This window comes from Acinonyx jubatus, chromosome B4 (genome assembly GCF_027475565.1).
Source record: "Acinonyx jubatus isolate Ajub_Pintada_27869175 chromosome B4, VMU_Ajub_asm_v1.0, whole genome shotgun sequence".
NCBI classification, from domain to species: domain Eukaryota; kingdom Metazoa; phylum Chordata; class Mammalia; order Carnivora; family Felidae; genus Acinonyx; species Acinonyx jubatus.
The window spans coordinates 71107309-71126566 of record NC_069387.1 but is presented as its reverse complement, the minus strand read 5'-3'; the positions used below and the strand labels follow the sequence as shown (position 1 = coordinate 71126566).

The 19258-nt window shown below is 38.5% G+C and overlaps 1 protein-coding gene across 2 annotated transcripts in view; it reads right to left on the bottom strand.

Annotated features, from left to right (window-relative positions):
* ANO6 (anoctamin 6) overlaps nt 1-19258 on the bottom strand; it is a 194512-nt gene that overhangs the window by 49206 nt on the left and 126048 nt on the right. For both annotated transcript variants that reach the window (XM_027035950.2, XM_027035952.2), the window contains 5 exons: nt 18991-19056; nt 17708-17995; nt 17395-17508; nt 15270-15385; nt 8535-8669 (listed from right to left, as the gene is read on the bottom strand). In XM_027035950.2, coding sequence (XP_026891751.1) covers nt 8535-8669; nt 15270-15385; nt 17395-17508; nt 17708-17995; nt 18991-19056 — 719 coding nt within the window. The remainder of the gene's footprint in view (nt 1-8534; nt 8670-15269; nt 15386-17394; nt 17509-17707; nt 17996-18990; nt 19057-19258) is intronic.

The window sequence follows — 19258 nt, the reverse complement described above, 5'->3', positions numbered from 1 at the left end:
TTCCTTTAGATCAGGATGAAGTGTCCCGTTATCACTACTTCTTTTCAGTTAGGGCCTTGCCAGCACAGTAAGTCAAGAAAACCAAAGATAAGATGCTGTACACAGAATCGGTATTCAAAATATACATAGGGCCAGTAAAAGGAATTATGTCCCTAGAGATCTGCAACAATAAGGACTTACTTGTTTTTTATATATATATATATATATATATATATATTTTTTTTTTTCCAACGTTTATTTATTTTTGGGACAGAGAGAGACAGAGCATGAACGGGGGAGGGGCAGAGAGACAGGGAGACACAGAATCGGAAACAGGCTCCAGGCTCTGAGCCATCAGCCCAGAGCCCGACGCGGGGCTCGAACTCCCGGACCGCGAGATCGTGACCTGGCTGAGGTCGGACGCTCAACCGACTGCGCCACCCAGGCGCCCCATGGACTTAATCGTTTTAAATACCATCTTTAAACAGCTTAAAAAAATAAAGAGCCTGGGAATAAATCAAATTCAAGATGTATAAGATTTATAGGGGGAAAATGATAAAACTGTTCTGAACGAGTGAAAAGGATCTATATAAATGGACACATCATCATGTTCATAATTTGGAAGACTCAATATCTGAAGATGTTATTCGTCCCCCATTTGAGCCATAAATTCAATAGAAGGGCAAAAGGCTCAGAACGGTCAAGACATTCCTAATGAACAAAGTGCTACTGACATAAGTTAAGAAAAGCTGAGCAAGAAAAAAAAAATAGAATTCATAAACAATCTTCTACATATTCAGAAACTGACTTAGGGCAAGGCTGGTCCAGCAAACCAGTAAGGTGAGAAGTGACATTTCCACAAATGGGGCTGCTGCAATCCAATATCTATATGGAAAAATGTGAAACTGAACTCCTAAATCCTATCATATATAAATCAACTCCAAGTAGAAAACAGGAATGTAGCAGTAGGAACTTGTTTAAAAAAAAAAAAAAAAAAAAGGAGCTGGGGTAAGAAATTTCACTAATGAGAAACCAAAAAGTATAAATCATAAAGGAAAATACTGATATATTCAAAGTCGTGATAGGTTCAAAGTCGTGTAAAAGTGAGAATTTCATTAAAAGACCGTTAATGGATAATGGATGAGAAGAAAAAAACAGCCACAAACTAGTAGAAGTTTTGCAACACATAAAAATGACAAAGGACTCTTCACTAGAGTATTTAAGTAATTCCTACAAATAAGAAAAAAAACTAACACGCTTACAACAGGTTGTAAACTGCTCCCCTTAGGAGAAGTCATTAAGATGGACTCCTATGTGAATGGGACTGGAGTTGCAGAATTTGGTAGCCTTGCAAATAACTCAGTTAAAAACAAATGGGCAGGGAAAACACTTCTAGGATATCTGAATAAAGATCTTGGAAAAAACCTGCTCCTTCATAAGCACAATGAGAACACTGGCAAAATTTGTCAAAAGTAACCTCTGCAGAACTCTGGAAATTAAACAAGGGCTTACAGAAATCTGAGGAGTAGAAACCGCTAAATCTCCATAAAAATAGTGAGCTTAGTCACCTTTTTACTTGACCTATCCCCATCCCCATATCCTTGGCCTAACGGTGGTGTTATTAGACAATAGCCCCATGACCATGGTAGCATAGCAGCCACTGAAGGAGGCAGAAGTGATCTGAAGCTACCAAAAACCCATCCCCAGAGAACTGTCACTATTTGATGAGTCTGGAAGCTCCCTGGAAAAACTCCATTCTCAGGATTTGTCATTTTTGACGTGTCTCAGAGCTCCTCCTGTGCCAGCAATCCTATCCCCAGAGGGTCTGTTGAAAGCATTAGCAGAAATTATTTAACATTACAGCTGCCCAAGACAGCAACACCAGTAAGGGCTAGCAAGGTGCCCACCAAAAAACCTAAAAGGAAAAATTGGGAAATGAGGTATCCATGGGAAATTTCAAAAAGTTCTAACAAATTCCTAGGATTGTAGAAGGCCATGTGCACAGGTAGGACTGTGCAGGTGGCCAGGAAAGACCTGAGAAACCTTAATCCCTCCTCTCTGGTTGGCTTTGAGGTTCTGCATAAGCAGGAAATAAAGGCTGAGGAAGAAGTGCAAAAGGCCCAATAAAGTGCTGGGGGCATTCCCCACAGACATACACAGAGTCACCTGGCAAAGGCTCAAATGACTGGTTCCCAGCATTTAAAGGAATCACTATCCCTTAGCTGCCAACTAAGCTTATTGAATACAGACTTCATGGCCATACACAACAAAGAATGAAGACTTTACAGAATTTGTCCAGGAAAGTAACTTAAGTGAACAGCAACAGTGGCAGTGATGACAATAGAAGCAACAACTGTGAAGAGAGGGGAAAATAGGATTTCTAGATCTGCCACATCATAAAATTTAAAATGCCCGGTTTTCCACAGAAAATGACGAGATACACAAAGAAACAGAAAATTTTGGTCATAACACGGGGGCAAAAAGGAGTCAATAGAAACTGTCCTTGAGGAAATCCAGAAGTTGGACTTATTGGACAAAAAACTTAAAATAAGCAATTAAATGTATGTTCAAAGAACTGATAGGAACTCTGCTAAAGAATTAACTATGTGAACATTGTACCATGCAGAGAATATCAATAAAGTTGTTAAAAAGAACCAAGTAGAAATTCTAGAGATACAAAAGTATAATTAAAATGAAAAGTTCACTGGAGAGGTTCCTCTGCAGATGACTGGTAGGAAAAAAACCAGCTAATTCAAAATAGGTCTACTCAGATTATTCAGTCTGAGTAACAGAAAGAAAAAGGAATGAAGAAAAATGAACCCAGACTCAGAGACAGGACACCATCAACAATACCAATATATACATAATGGGAGTCCCAGAAGGGAAGGGAAGGGAAGGGAAGGGAAGGAAAGAAAGGAGTTAGAAAGAATATCTGAAGAAATAACAACCGAAAGTTTCCCAAATTTGATGAAAACGTTAATTTGTATATCCAGGAAACTCAGCAAACTCCAAGTAGGATAAACTCAAAGATATCCAAACATACGCACATCAGACTCAAGGTGTCCAAAGAGGAGAACAAAGAGAATTTTGACAGCAGAAAGAGAAAAGTGATTCTGCATGTACAAAGGGGTCCTGAGTAAGATAAACAGTTGACTTCTTATCGGAAACCATAAAGACTAGAAGGCAGTGGGGTGTTATACTCAAAGTGCTGAAAGACTGTCCACAAAGTATTCTATATCTAGCAAAACTATTCTTCAAAAAATGAAGGAGAAATTAAGACATTCCTCAATAAACAAAACCTGAAAGAACATGTTGCAAGCTAATGTGCTCCACAAGAACTACTCAGGAAAGTCCTTCAGGCTCAAATAAAAATTACTAGACAGTAACTCAAACTCACCTGAGAAATAAAGAACACTGACAGAGGTAACTACACAGGCAAATAACACAGTATAAATATATTTTTGCATGTAATCATTTTCTCCTATCTGATGTAAAAGACAGTTGCATGAAACATTAATTATAAAACTATGTTGATGGGCTTATAATGCATAAAAGATGTAATTTTTATGAGAATAATAGCGCAAAAGAGTGAGGAGGGAAAGGACCCATACCAAAGCAAAGTTTCTGCATACTACTGAAAATAAACTGGCATTAAAAGTGAATGAAATTGCTTTACAACAAGATATTAATTATAATCTTCAGGTCAACCACTTAAGAAAATAACAATCACAACAAAAGAGTAAAAGAAACAACAAATAGGAATTAAAATGGTATACTAGAAAATATCTATTTTACACAAAAAAAGATAGTGATAAAGAAATAGGGAAGAAAAGATGTGAGACAAATAGAAAATAGCAAAATAGATGTGAATCCAATTTTATTAAAGATTAAATTTAAATGAATTGAACATTCCAACAAAAGGCAAAAAAAGAGAATAGAAAAATAGAAAAATCAACAAAAGTTGGTTCTTTGAAAAGATCAACAAAACTGACAAATCTTTAGCTAGACTAATCAAGAAAAAGAAAAAAGTTCAAATTCAGAAGTGAAAGTGAAAGGAGAGACATTAATATTGACCTTAAAAAAGTAAAAAAGATTATAAGGGAATACTATGAGTGATTATATGCTAACAAATTAATCTAGATGAAACAGAATAAATTCCTAGGAAGACATAAATAATTGAAGCTGACTCGAGAAGAAAAAAAGAAACAGAAAGTCTGAATGGATCAAGAGAAAGAGATTAAATTAGTAGTTTAAAAGAACAACAACAAAAACTTCCAGTGAAGAAATGCCTAGCCCCACACGGCTTCACTAATTCTATCAACAATTTATAGAAAACTGACACCAATGCTTCACAAACCCTTCTAAAAATAAAGAGGTGGGAACACTTCCCAATTCATTTTGTGAGACCAAAATTACACTGATGTCAAAGCCACACCAAGACATCCCAGGAAAACTATAGACTATTATCTCCTATGAATAAAAATGCAAAAATCCTCAAAAAAATACTAGCAAATCAAAGCCAGTAACATATAAAAAGGATTGTGATCAAGTGAGATGTATCCCAAAATACAAGGATAGTTCAACACATGAAAATCAACTCACTTAATACACCGTTTTAACAGAATAACAAGAAAAACGAGGCATCCTCAACTAGATGAAGAACATTCATGAAAAACCCACAGCAAGTGTCATCCTTACTGTGAAAGACTGAATGCTTTCCTTTTAAGATGAACATTGTACTGGCGAATCTAATCATGGCAACTACACAAGGAAAATAAACTAAAAGCCTCCAGACTAGAAAGAAATAAGTTAAACTATTTCAATTCCAGATGACATATAGTGTGTATCAAAATTCTAAGAAATGTACCAAAGAACTATTAAAATTAATAAGCCAGCCCATCGAGGTTACAGGACACAAAATCAATATACAAAAACCAATTATATTTCTATACACTAGCAATGAGTAATCCAAAAATTAAGGAAACAATTTCATTTGTAATAGCATCAAAAAAGAATAAAATATTTAGAATAAATCTGAGAAATGAAGTGTGAAACTTATACACTGAAAAATACAAAACAGTTTGTTAATAGAATTAAAAATAATTTAATGCAATTCTTGTTTTTTTTTTTTAAATAAATGTTGGCTATTCTCCTTTTTTTTTTTTTTTTAACGTTTATTTTTGAGACAGAGAGAGACAGAGCATGAACGGGGGGAGGGCCAGAGAGAGAGGGAGACACAGAATCTGAAACAGGCTCCAGGCTCTGAGCTGTCAGCACAGAGCCCGACGCGGGGCTCGAACTCACGGACCGCGAGATCATGACCTGGGCCGAAGTCAGATGCTCAACCGACTGAGCCACCCAGGCGCCCCAATTCTTGCTTTTTTAAAAAAATGGACAAGCTGATCCTAAAATGAACATGGAATGTAAGGGATCCAGAATGGCCAAAACAATCTTGAAAAAGAAAAAAAAAGTTTTCAATTTCAAAACTTACTAACAAAGCTACAGTAATCGATCTCGTGTGTATTTGCAAAAATACAGATCACACAGACATAAAGATCAATGGAAAAGAACTGAGTGTCCATAAACTCTTACACTTATAGCCAATTGGTTTTTTGACAATGGAGCCAAGACAATCCAATAGGAAAAGAAGAGTCTTTTTAAAAATGGTGCTGGGACACCTGGATATACACCCAGAAAAAATGAATCCTAGACCTAAATCTATAAAACTTATAGATGATAAACACAAAATCCTCATGAATTTGGATTACAAAAGCTTTCTAAGATATGACACCAAAAGCACAAACAGTAAGGGAACAAAATACTAGGTAAACTAAACTCATTGAAATTAAAAATGGTTGTGCTTCGAAGGACACCACCAAGCAAGTGAAAAAGGCGATCCACAGAATGGGAGAAAACATTTGCAACGTATTTGATAAGGGATTTTTATCCAGGATAAGGAACAGTTAAAAACAGACAATAAAAAGACAACACAACTAAGAGAAGCAGAGGAGGAAGAGACGTTTCTCCAAAGATATACAAGTGGCAGATACGCACATGAAAAGATGCTCAACATCAGAAGGCATTAGGGAGACACAAACAAACCCATACTGACCAAACCATGTTCTACCCACCAGGATGACTAATACATATGCATTTTTGAAACCCAGCAGAAACAAGTGTTGGTGAGGACGTGGAGAAATTGGAATCCTCATAAACTGCTATTACACATGTACAATGGTGCAGTCACCTCGAAAAATATTTTGGCAGCTCCTCAAAATGTTAAACATAGAGTTCCTGTGCATTGTTGCAGCAATTCCATTTCTTTAAAAATGTATTCTCAAAGGAAATGAGAACATATTCTTTGACAACAACTTGTACATGAATGTCCACACCAGAATTAGTAATAATAGCCAAAAAGTGGAAACAGCCTAAACTGACATGGGTGAATGGGTAAACAATATGGTATGATCCACACAATGGCATATTTGACCACAAAGTGGAATGAAGCACTGATCGAAGCTACAACATGAATAAACCTTAAAAAGCGTACGCTAAATGAAAGAAGACAGTCACAAAAGGCTACCTACTGTATGGCTCCACGTAGATGAAATGTCCAGAATAAGCACGTCCACAGACACAGAGAATAGATTAGTGGTTGCCAAGGGCTGAGAGAAAGGGGGTTAGGGAGTGACTGTTAATGGGTACTGATTTCCTTTGGGTGTGATGAGAATGTTGCACAATTAGATAGTGGGGATAGGTGCACAACTCTGTGAATGTATTTAACACCACTGTACACTTTGAAAGGGTACACTTTACGGTATGTGAATTCTATTGCAATAAAGCTGTTATGTTTAAAGGGGACATAAAGTTCAAACAGACCTTTTATACAAGAGGAAATACCTATAGTGTCCTCCACTTACGCATACATATTTTCAAAAGCACACAGAAATATATTTGGTAGGGAGACAAATATATGTGATAAAGAATATACAGTCTATGTAAAGGAATACTAAAAATCAAAATTTAGGGTAGTTCTTATTTGCAAAGTGCAAAGGGAGGGACTGCAGTCAAAGGAAGCACTTTGCTTGGGTAACGGTAACATTCTTTTTCTTAAACTGGTGAGAGATCATTATTCCTTATACCTTCAATACATTTTCTATTCCTGGGAATCTACTCAGCATGCAATAAACTTAACTGAAAATATTTAAATGCGTATACTTAAAATACTTTAAAAATATTTCATGTAAGTAATTAAAGCCCCAATAATTCTGAGCACAGGGAGTTATCCCCAAGACCCTCCCCTGGATTTCTGTAAGTTCAACTGTGTGAAACTGTAAGAAACACATGGTGTGACTGTCAGGGTGATTTTATAAAATGAATTGTAATGAGAACAGCCACAATGCAAGAACCTTGTAAAAATGCTACTCTTGCACTTTGAAAGTATATTTTTGAGATGGCTTTTTTTTTTTTTTTTTTTTTTTTTTGGTTGGAACAAACCAAAACAATGGAGAAGTCAAAGACAAATTTAGGCACAAGGTATCAAAATTCAGCCTTTGGCCCTGAACTCTTATTTTCACTGAAGAGATAAGAGTACTTCAAAGACCATCTGCAGCTTTCTAGCTAAGAAGCCATAATAGGTACAAAACGCTCAGAATTCGCTGTTAAATAGAATGGATAATTATGCCTATACATAAGAGCTGCCATGTAAGCTTCCTGCCTCGGGAGCCAGGCTGATATGCTTGGGGCTAGAAAAATCTGGTCATCAGCTAGCTCATTGCTGGTGCCCAGAAATTTTGATCTGGCTGTCAGAGCTGGAGAGAGGCCAGGTGAACACAAGAAAATGCCTGGTTCAGTGCTGCATCCCTTCTAAAGGTTGAGACTACCAAAAGCAGAGGAATAATGACACAATTCAAAATAGTAATGGTGATACTCAGTGTTCTGGCATCCATTTCCCTTTAAACAGTGCAGCTGGTATTTTAATTCTAACACCAAGCATAAACTAATTGTTTATCACTTATTTTTTTTCCACAACACTGTAAGGGCTCATTTTCAAAAAGTAAAACAGAAACAAAAGTACTGTTTACTTGAATTTTTAAACATCTATTTCCTAATATATATTAAAAAGCTATTTCTAAAAAAGCACAAAAACACCAATTTTATCAAGTTTTGCTATTGAAACCCTGAAGAAATCAAAGCTGCTCTTGGCTCACAATCTGTAGGGCTGAGTGAAGCATTCCTCTGGGGGCCAGAAGTTCAAGGACAATTCTCCTTCCAGACCGCCTCTCTTTTTCAAACAAAGTATTGTCTTAAAAAATTGGAATGTTTCCTAAGGGTAATATTCCTGTCAGAAACTGGGCTGCATTATCTTTAAAAAAAAAAAAAAAAAAATTTCCACTTCACTTAGTTATTATGCTCAGGACAAAAGGGATAGATCATCCAAGGCAGTAAGTGCTCTGTGAGGAGTTTTCTTTTACCAAAAATAGTCTAAGACCCTGAAACTAATTTTATGTCCAATCAACTTTTCGGCGTGGTAACAAGGAATAAACACGACTTACCTCCATGTACAGTTGTTCTGATTAACATATCCATAGAGAAAGCAAGCCACTCCCACTACCGCTGCCAGGAGGAGCATCTGAGTGTAATATCCCAGCCACGCAAAGTAGATTCCAATCTTTTCTCCATAATATTTCCTGAAGACAGAAATTGGCTTTAGAAGTCACACGGAACCCCTCTGCAGGTTCATTCTAATATTAATGTCTGATTTTAAATACAGGAGGCTTTAAGCTCAAACTTCTTACTTGAGTCATGCTTAAAAAAATATTCATTTTCATAGAGACCCCAAATTCCACTAGGAAACAAGTATTTTACATATCATAGAAGTACTGATCACTGGTCAGATTGGTGAAGCCAAGTTAATGAGAATAGGGCAAAGGAAGGAAAAAGTGCTAAATGGTGAGCAAATAGAGAACGTTACCGTCGTTCTTTGTAAAGACTATCACATTTGACACGTTTTCCAAAAGATTATTTTTAACATGCATGAAACAAGTAAACATGAACGATCTGCTCCCAGTTACCGGCTTTTGCTTATCTAGGGAATCTCCTTGGAACAAATGTAATGTAAATCACAAATTATAACAAGAAAGTGACTGATCAGTCGCTAATAATGACTGAGGAATCCCCTGCCCTGGACTCCTTACATCTAGCACTTCCATTTTTTCTAGGTTTTAAAAACTGGTCAATGAAAAGAGGCCAGGGAGGCACAACTGGAAGAAAGGATGCAGGGCATGAAGTAGTGCCTGCCACATTGTTCCTGAGAGGGAGACAGCTTCAGTTAGGCATAAAGAAAGTGCACAGGGGTGAGGAGAGCACAGTGAGGTGATTGTTTTGGTGACTCTTGCGGATTCTCTCTTGGCTCATTACTGGTCCATACAAGCTGTAGATTTACTTAAGCTCTTAGCTTACTGAGAGGCCTATGTGAGACTTCCGGTTCAGTATGGAGCTGGGCTGAGGTCCTTGGACTTAGCCTGGTAGGGACTAAGCTCTGAGAATAACCTGAAGTCTTAGGGGATTTCACACAGGAACATCTCTGGGCTGAACCCGTGGTCACAGGAAAACTGTGAAACTAGCTCCATAGGTTGTAGCCTGCCTGAGTGTAGGCCACATCCCTGGGGATAAGGAAGGGCTGACACAGACATGGAATCAGGAGTCAGGGTGAACAAAGTGTTCCATTTTCATGTGACTGGGGCTTTGCCGTCTGGCTCAGAGACTGCAGGCAAATGACAGGCTCAGGGTAGTGCCTGAGAAAGAAAAGCTTGGCAATGGGTTTGCAACATCTTGGCTGTTAGGCTTTCTGAAATATGCTCTTATCAACCATTCACACTGGAAATGCCACATTTAAAAGTGGAAAGAATCTTAGAAGTTACTGGTCCCTTGGTAGTAAAAATATTCTGCCTCATACAGAGCTAGTAAGGCAGTCCCTGCTTGGATACTTACCGTGACAGGGAGTTCATTATTTCTAAAGGCATCCACATTATATTGCAGGAAAGAAGATCAGAAAGAACTTTTTAATCTCAAACAGAAACCTGCCTCCAAGTTCTTGCTGAAAGGCTGGGTATAATAAGGATCCCTTCAAATGTGATACTCTGATCATTATCTCTCTCTGCCAAAAACATCCCAATTCTTAACACCAATTTCTAAAAACTGAGCTTTGATTTTTAATCAGAGTTATAAATATATATTCAGTAAGGGCCAAATTGTTCTAGTAATTGTCATGGCGGTTCATTGCTTAATTTTCTGTGTACTTACCAACAATTCAGCCCTAGACTTTGACCTAAGGTGTAACTTTCTCAGCACGTTCAAACATATGAGGTAGTTGATCAGTTTCACCTCCTTGAATAAATCCCATCAGATCCTCTCCAATCTGGATTAATGATTCTCTAGCCCTGCCACAGAGCTGTCACCTGGGATCTCTCTGTTCCTCTCTCATGCTGGGAATCTGTTTACTAAAGCCATGTTTTTCTCTTTCTTGGTGGAGCATTACCTTGCACATTTAAATTGTGAAAATTCATTGCACTTAATTAACAGCTTGACCATACATGGAACTGTAAAGTGAAAAATCAACTCCCTTGGAAATTTGAAATTACTGCTCTCTTTTCTTCTACCTGCAGTGTTGTCATTGAGAAGTTCAGTGTTATTTTGAGTCCTGCTCTTTCAAATGAAGCCTGTTTCTCTTTCTGAAGGTTCTCAGGATCTTCTCTTTGTCGTCAGTGTCCTGAGATGTTATGGTGTGGTGACTGGCTGGCTCTATTTTTATCCTCTGGGCTCAGTACTCAGTAGGATCCTTCCACCTGGAGACTCATCACATTTACTTCTTGTTCTGAGCGTGCTATAAAGCCACATACACATGAGTTGTGTCTTTCCCTACTGTTAGCTTTATTCATTATAAAGCAGGATTTGCACAACTGCAACAGGTTCAGGACTCCAAACTCAATGACATTTCACTATGCATTTAATTTGGCTCCATACATGCCACATGTGACAAGATACGATACAAAATCACACAACAAACAAGATACAATGAGGGTGAGAAATTAATGAACCAAATGCAGTCAGTCCATGAGCGCACAGTTGAGATGTGGACCCAGCCCCTCCGAGTCACTTCCTACTTCTTATATGCAAGCCGAGGAGGGTCTTTGTTACGTTCAGAGACCAATGGGCCCATTGCCTTTCAAATGTGGTCAGGCAAGGAAGAGTCCAAATCTGGAGAATCTGACAGTTCGCTGCAGAAGTTTTCCCTTTTTAAAGGAGTATAATCAGTCTTTTTAGCCTTTCCAGGCCTCTTGCGGTTCTAGTGATCATCAGTTCTTGGTTCTTCCATCATCTCTTGGCTTTGCTAATTATTGATTCTTGGTACCACCAGCATGTCCTGGTGCTGTCTATCCTCAGCTCATCACCTTTGGCTGTCTTCCTGATTCCCGACATCATTGCTTAACATGAGTGACCCCATCATGCTCTCTATAGTTCTTTAATACAGTTCTTCAGACACCTGATTTCCTCCCTACATTATCTCTGTTCTTGTTCCTACTGCTATTATTTATTCACTGCATGTCCTGATCTTTTAATTTTGCACCTACCCCTTTATTTTCTATTTATTTATATGTTTGCTTTATATTCTGTACAATTTCTTCAACTTCATTTTCTAACACTGCAATTGGGGTTTTTCCGACCTATCACATTTTTAATTTCAAGAGTTACATTTTACCTTTGGAATGACCCTTTCCTATACAACTCCTGTCTTTGCATTACGAATATCACAACTTCTTTTCTCACTCTGAGGGTAAAAATTGCAGTTTGGAGGGAAATTTTTTTTTTTTTTTTCCTGTGCAAAATCTTGTTTCCTCCAGGGGCGCCTGGGTGGCTCAAGTCAGTTAAGCATCTGACTTCGGCTCAGGTCATGATCTCACGGTTCGTGAGTTCGAGCCCCGTGTTGGGCTCTGTGCTGACAGCTCAGAGCCTGGAGCCTGCTTCGGATTCTGTGTCTCCCTCTCTCTCTGCCCCTCCCCTGCTCATGCTCTTTCTCTCTCTGTCTCAAAAATAAACAAAACATTAAAAAAATTTCTTGTTTTTAAATCTTGTTTCCTCCAGGTTGCTTTTTTTGCTTTGTTTGGTTTGCTTTTTGGGAAAGAACTCGTTTCCCTTCTGGTAATCCCTGGAGACCATAGATGAAGGTTTAACAGCCTGAATGCTCCAGGGGTTATTAGGGAGAAGCAATGAACGGAGCATGTGGACCAGGGCCACAGAATAGTTAAAAAATGTATTTTTCTTAGCAAAATATACTTAAAATAGTGGGGAAATTGTTCTTTTACCAGAAAAACAAAAACAACAACCCCATAAAGAATGATTAAGAACCCATCAAACCCATCACCCTGCCGATGCTACAGGTTTAACGTAAAAGAAAATTAATCTGGGGCACCTGGGTGGCTTAGGTCAGTTAAGCATTGATTCTCCATTTCAGCTCAGGGCATGATCTCATTGCTTGTGGGATTGAGCCCCAGGCTGGGCTTTGCACTGACGGCGTGCAGCCTGCTTGAGATTCTCTCTCTCTTTCTCTCTGTCCCTCCCCTGCTTCTGTGAATGCTCTCGCTCTAAAAATAAATAAACATTAAACAACAAAAAAAAGCAAACTAATCTCACATGAATGTCAGCTTCGAATGTTTACACATGTACAATCATCTTCTTTTAAATTTTTATTCTATAGGATACCCAGAGTTGAGAACAAAGTGCATCTTCATAATTGTAATCCAGTTAAAAAATGAAGAAGTTCGAGTATGACCAAATGAAATAACAAAATAAAATCCTTTATGAAATGAATCTAAGCAATGATCATTAACAGCTGCTATCATCACACACAAAAGGAAACAGGATCTTATATACCTTCTGGCATAAGTATGAAACTCCCACACCAAGTATTCTTGTACCAAGTAAACCGCAATCTGATCAAATTTTTATTTATTTCTTTTTATTCATTTATTTTTAATGTTTATTTATTTTTGAGACAGAGAGAGACTGTCTTAACCGACTTAGCTGTCTTAACTGGCTTAACCGACTAAGCCACCCAGGCGCCCCCAGATCAAACTTTTAAATGAGGCTCAAATTACTTAGCGAAAGCAAATGCACAGAACACAGGAACAAATCCAACGACACCACAAGGGAGAATGAAATCAGCAATATAGAGAATGGAGAACCTCCTCAAGTATAAGAAAATAAGAAAGAAATAGGGGAAACTCATAGATTAGAAGACAATTGAGAGATACATTAATTGCAACATTTGGACCTTGTTTGGATCTCTGATTTAAACTAAAAAAAAAAAAAAAACTTTAAAAAAATAGTTTTCGTGACAATCAGGAAAATCTGAACACTGATTATTTGATGACTTTAAATATTCAGGTTGCATTTAAAAGAGACCCTGCCATTTAGAAATAGATACTAATGAAATATAATAATATTTGGGATTTTCTTCAACATGCTTCAACGGAAAGGGATGGGAAGGAGGCAGAGATAAAAATGAAACAAGACTAGCTATGGGTTCACAATTTTAGAGCTGGGGAGGCATATGCAGTTTTGCTGTATTATTCTCTCTCCTTTTGTAGATGTTTGAAATTTCCCATAATAAAATGTAAAACAAAGCAAAACAAAAACTATTCAGTGTTTGAAACTCTCACTTTTAAGGTCAAGTGGTTTTCCCAAGTAGGTGGGTACTGAGGTATGGTAGAAAGAATAGGCCCTGGGCCCTAGGCCAACCTGGGGGAAACAAGACTCTCCTCTCCTCGCTCTACATCTGACCCATAACCAAGACCTGTCAACTCTCCCCCTCTAACACATTCCAACTGTGCTCCCAAAAGCTCTCCTCTAGCCACCCTCACAGCTTACCCCCTGGGCTCCCTGCTTCCTGTGGCCCCCGTCATCCATTCTCCACACCATCTTTGCAAAATGTGAATCAGGTAAAATTATCTGAATATCTAAAATATCACAACTGCTTCTCATTGTACTTAATGTCTAAATGCTTTTCCACACTCCTGCTACACCCTTCTAACCTGTGTCTCATGATTGTCTTTTCTCAAGTAGCACAGGTCTGCAATATCTCCTCAAACTTGCCGATGTCCCTGTGGCTTGGGCCACTGCACAAGCTGCCCCTACTCCTGGAATGACTTCTTCTAAATCCACAAAACTCTGGATCCTTTTCACTATCCATGTGTCCGTTCGTGTCACCTGCTCAAACAGAACTTTTTTCACCCCCTTCCCTTCACCTCATCTCATCACTGTTATTTTCTTCATTGCAATCAGAAGTTTTGTTTACTTCCTTATTTTTATTTATTGGTTATTTTTGGTCTATCTCCAGCAGCCTTATCCGAACATCAAAAACTTCTAGAGAGCAGCTGACATTAGTGCTTTGAGAAAAACAAGCGCTGAGCTAGTCATTACACCTTTTTAGATATAGTAAAATAGTATCTAATGGCAGATACAGGAAAGCCATGAAAACTTGTATACCTCACCATACAATTTAAGCTAAATCTAACATCTACTCCTGTGTAATGAAGAATATGGTGGGTCTTCATTCCCAATTCCTGAGACGTAACCTCTAAAACCTTGGATTTTCCTGGACCGCCTGGGTGGCTCAGTCAGTTGAGCGTCTGACTTTAGCTTCATCTCACAGTTCATGAGTTCGAGCCCCGCATCAGGCACTGTGCTGACAGCTCGGAGCCTGGAGCCTGCTTCAGATTCTGTGTCTCCCTCTCTCTGCCCCTTTCTCACTCATTCTCTCTCTCTGTCTCTCAAAGATGAATAAATGTTAAAAAACAAAACAAAACAAAACAAAACAAAAAAAACCTTGGATTTTCCCAAGATAGGAATATCTTTGTTATTCATGATGAACCCTTGGGATTACACCTAACAGTTTATGCCAATGAGGTGATTCATGGAGAGCCCCTAGTTTGTGCTAATGGGATTACTCAGGATGTGGGCTGGCCATGCCAGGAAGACCAACCATGTGATTAGAGAGTTGGGGCTTTGAGCCATAGCATATTGGAAGAGGAAGGGGCTGGAGACTGAGCCACATGGGCAGTGATTCAATGAGTCATGCCTACATAGTGAAGCTTCAGTAAAAACCCTAGGCAATGAAGCTCAGCGGGTGAGCTTCCCTGGTTGGCCATACTCTTTGTATACTGTCATCCTTAGATGCCATTAGAGCAATCCTGAGTCCTCCCACTGGCATGCTCTCTACAACACCTCACCTGATAAGATCCAAGGGCTGCTTTTTGTATATACTTCGAGGATGAGCCCACTCCCTGTACAGAAGGTACCGTTCGTTCGGGCAGCTGAGATCTTCTGACTTATGGCTGAAGTTGCACTATGAAGCAGAAGCAAAGAAGGGAACATACAATCACTATGTGTTCACAAATCTGTTTAGTCAATGTGGCACTCAGACTTCACAGGCATTTGTTTATTTGAATAAGGGGCACTCACTTACTGGAAGATCATCTAATTTTTAGTGTTTTTCAACCAATGGTATTATTAATCACTTAGGGCCATTTGAAAATGTGGGTGGGAAGGAATGCTCGGTTGTTACAATCCTGGAGAACACCTCAGGTACCTGGTGGGAGACCCAGAGAGGCTTTATGTCCTATAAATGTGCCACTCCTAAACAGTTAAAAATTGGGCTATTCAAATGCCCAAATTGCCACAGTGCAGGAACACCTGATAATCCAGCACCCTCCTTAGATGCCCGGGGGAACCAGGGCCTTAACTAGTTAGTGCCAAGGTCAATTCTAAAACCCCAGCATCTTCGTACCCGCCCCCCCCAATTCAGCAGTTATTCTGTGACAACACGTAGAATATAAAACACAAAGAACTTTGACATGTTACACACTTAGCTTATTCAAAGAAACAAAGATTCCTGCGTCTACATAAATTCAGTCACTCTTCCAATCTGACTCATTTTCCTTCCTCCTGTACCAGCTAAGCCTTCACATGGGTCCTGACCGCCATTCACTTCCCTTCCAAATACTACAAGGAGGCCATTCCTTAGCCTGGATTTGGGATCACTGCACCTAAAAGAAGCTTTTGTGGAAAAGAACTGGGCATGGGCAGATACCAACTGAATACCATTGAACTCTGGCATCCCTGATTAATATTCATGACAGCTATTTGCAAGTGTCCCCAAAGTTCATGTCATGTTATAATCACTAATTTTTCTGGGTTGAAATTTAAAACACGTGGACTGTCAGGCCGGGCTGCCATGTTGGGTCTCTTAGCCAGGAAGCTCAGAACCTTCTCCACTCAGCTCGCTGTTCTCTATTTACACACGTGTATCAAGTGGCTCTTTTGTGTCCTAGTTTATTATCATATACAGTACATTTCAATAATGTCTTCATCCACAAGAACACGTACTACACGGTAGCAATGATCAACCTCACTCTTGGCTTTCTTGGTCTTAGAGATTCAGATAAAATGATCGTGAATGTAACAAGGCAACCGTGCACTATAATATTGTATTTAATTTATTTCAATGACAGAATTTATTTAAAGAGCTTCGATAGAACATCCCTGCATTTATGGAATCATTAAGGGTCTGAAGCAGCCACATTTTAAAATTTTCATTTCATGAACGATGTTATCGGCCAGAGAAGTGCTCTTGAATTTGAGGAGCTGCTGTCATCTCCGAGCGCAGTCCTTAAAAAATGTCAACACTATGCAGTACTGCCATCACGACAAGAACTCTGACAGATGCCTTTTTAAAAGCCTTGTGATATTCCAGGGCACAGCGAGAAGATATTTCAGGGGGAAAATGTCTGTGACAGAAAATGATACACAAGAAGATCTAACACATATTTTGCTTTAAAAGAACTGAATACTTTTCTGGTTGATAATAACATCTGTCAGTAATTAGGAAAGTAGCCAACGCTTACATTGTACTTACTCTACACCAAGGATGGCTGTAACATGTGACATGGATTAATTTCACTAATCCTCATGACAACTAACCCTATTAGGTAGGTATGATTATGATCCCCATTTTACTGATGAGGACATTGAAGAACAGAGAGGCTAAATGACTTTTATAAGGTCATCCGGCTAGACAGTGGGAGAGCAAGGCCCAGAGTCCATGCTCTTAACTGCTAAACTGCACTGCTTTCCACATGAACTATGGGACAGCTATGGTTTCATTCCTTCGTTCATTCACTCATTTAAACCAAGGGCCTTCTCTTTGCCTGGGATTCAGCTGTGAACAAAACACCCTGGTTCCTGCCCTAAATGAGCTTGTAGTCTTGCAATATACTATCTTCATTTTACAGAAGAAGAAACTCAAGCTCAAGAAGGTTATCCCTTCTCTCATTTCATTTTTGCCATTTGACTTACATCATGGAGAGGGAAAGCGGCTTTGTAGATCCCAGAGCTGACAAGTTTGTTAATCCCAAACTTTTTAACATTGTCTCTTACTTGATACTTGATCCGACAGAGGATGAAGTAAACCTAAAAAAAAATTCCAAAATAGAATGCAAGCTTTATTCTGTGTAACTAACAAACCATTTTTTACTATTGTAACTAGAATCTGTTTTCTTTCTTTTGTTTTTTAAAAACAAAAATAAACCAAGCAAACCAGACCACTAATTATTCAAACAGCATGTTCCAAATCACTCCAAGACAGCAACTGAACTTGGTTTAGACTTACAATGCGGCTTCTGGTGGCTGGATTGAAGAAAGTATCTCTATCTTGAATATAAAAATCATTCATCCGGTTCTTCTCAAATGGGGCAGTGAAAAACTCTTGCTCTGGTTTGATGATACTTTCATCCACTTGGAGGACTTTGGTAAACCAGCTGAAATTACCAAAGGCTGAGGTCCGCGTTTTCAGATCATTGGGTTTCAGAGGCAATTTGATGTGCATTATCTCAGCATACATACATAACACTTCCCATGGGGCATGTACTTTTACAAATACAAGCTTATCATCCAAAATCTACATTGGAAAAACAAACACACAAACCAGGAAACCAAACAATTGTTTTCATAATTTTAAAACACACGGATTTTTCTTATGTTGCTGGCAGTTAAAACACAGGACACTGGGAAAAGTGGAGATAAAATAAAAACAGTCTTGCCCACCATCATACATATTTGCCTTAAAGATAATTTCTTGGTTCAAATTATTGAGCAAGTAATTAAACACTCCTTGTCATACTCCCCTCATAAAATTACTGTTTTTTAAAGTAGGATCCATGCCAATGTGGGGCTTGAACTCACGACCCTGAGATCGAGAGTCAGATGTTCTACCGACTGAGCCATCCAGGTGGTCCCCAAATTACTATTATTTTAAGTAAAGAAAAACAAACTTGTTAATTTGCCCATCATTCCATCCAAATTGGTGACTAAAAAGAAAAACACTAGAATATTCATTGCAGTGTTAGTTTAATGATAATTTAAAATTTTCTAACCTATTATAAGATTCTTCAATGTATTATGTATCTGTTAAATATCATATTATGTGTTCATTAGAAAAAGATGTTGATGTAGAAATGCATTTACTACACATTAACAGGAAGAAAAGCAAATTATACAACCATGAAATAATTCCTTTTTGAAAGGGAAAAATGTATATATTTTGGGTAATAAAAGAATTTAGGAGGACCACAAGGTTATTTATGGATGATTAAAATACAAAGGATTTTTATTTTTGCTATTCTTACATTTTCTAATTTTTTTGTAAATGATTGCTTTTTGTATATAAAAGAAGAAAACAATCACTTATACATGCATTCAGTATTACATTCTTTGGCTATTAAAAAAGATGTGCTGACTTTGATCAGAAACAAACACACCTATAATGCAGATTTTAACGGACCCTGTCCCAGCCTCAACTAGGGCCTGGCTGGAGTTGCAAGTTTCAAATGCAAAAGACACGCAGGTTCCCAAGAGCAAAAGTCAGCCAAAGATTGGGAAGGGTCCAACACTTACCGATCTTGTCGCTTCTAACTGCAGGCCACCACAGATGAGGTTAGATTCATATGCTCTTCTTTTTCTCTGTCAAAAGAAATTGGAAACTATGTTAGGCCCTTTAGTTTTACCAAGGGCAGAAAAAGTCTTTTTTAAGAAAAACAAAACCAGGGGTGCCTGGGTGGCTCAGTTGGTTGAGTGCTGGACTCTTGATTTCAATTCAGGTCATGATCTCAGGGTTCGTGGAACTGAGTCTGGCATCAGATTCTACACTGACAGCGTGGCACCT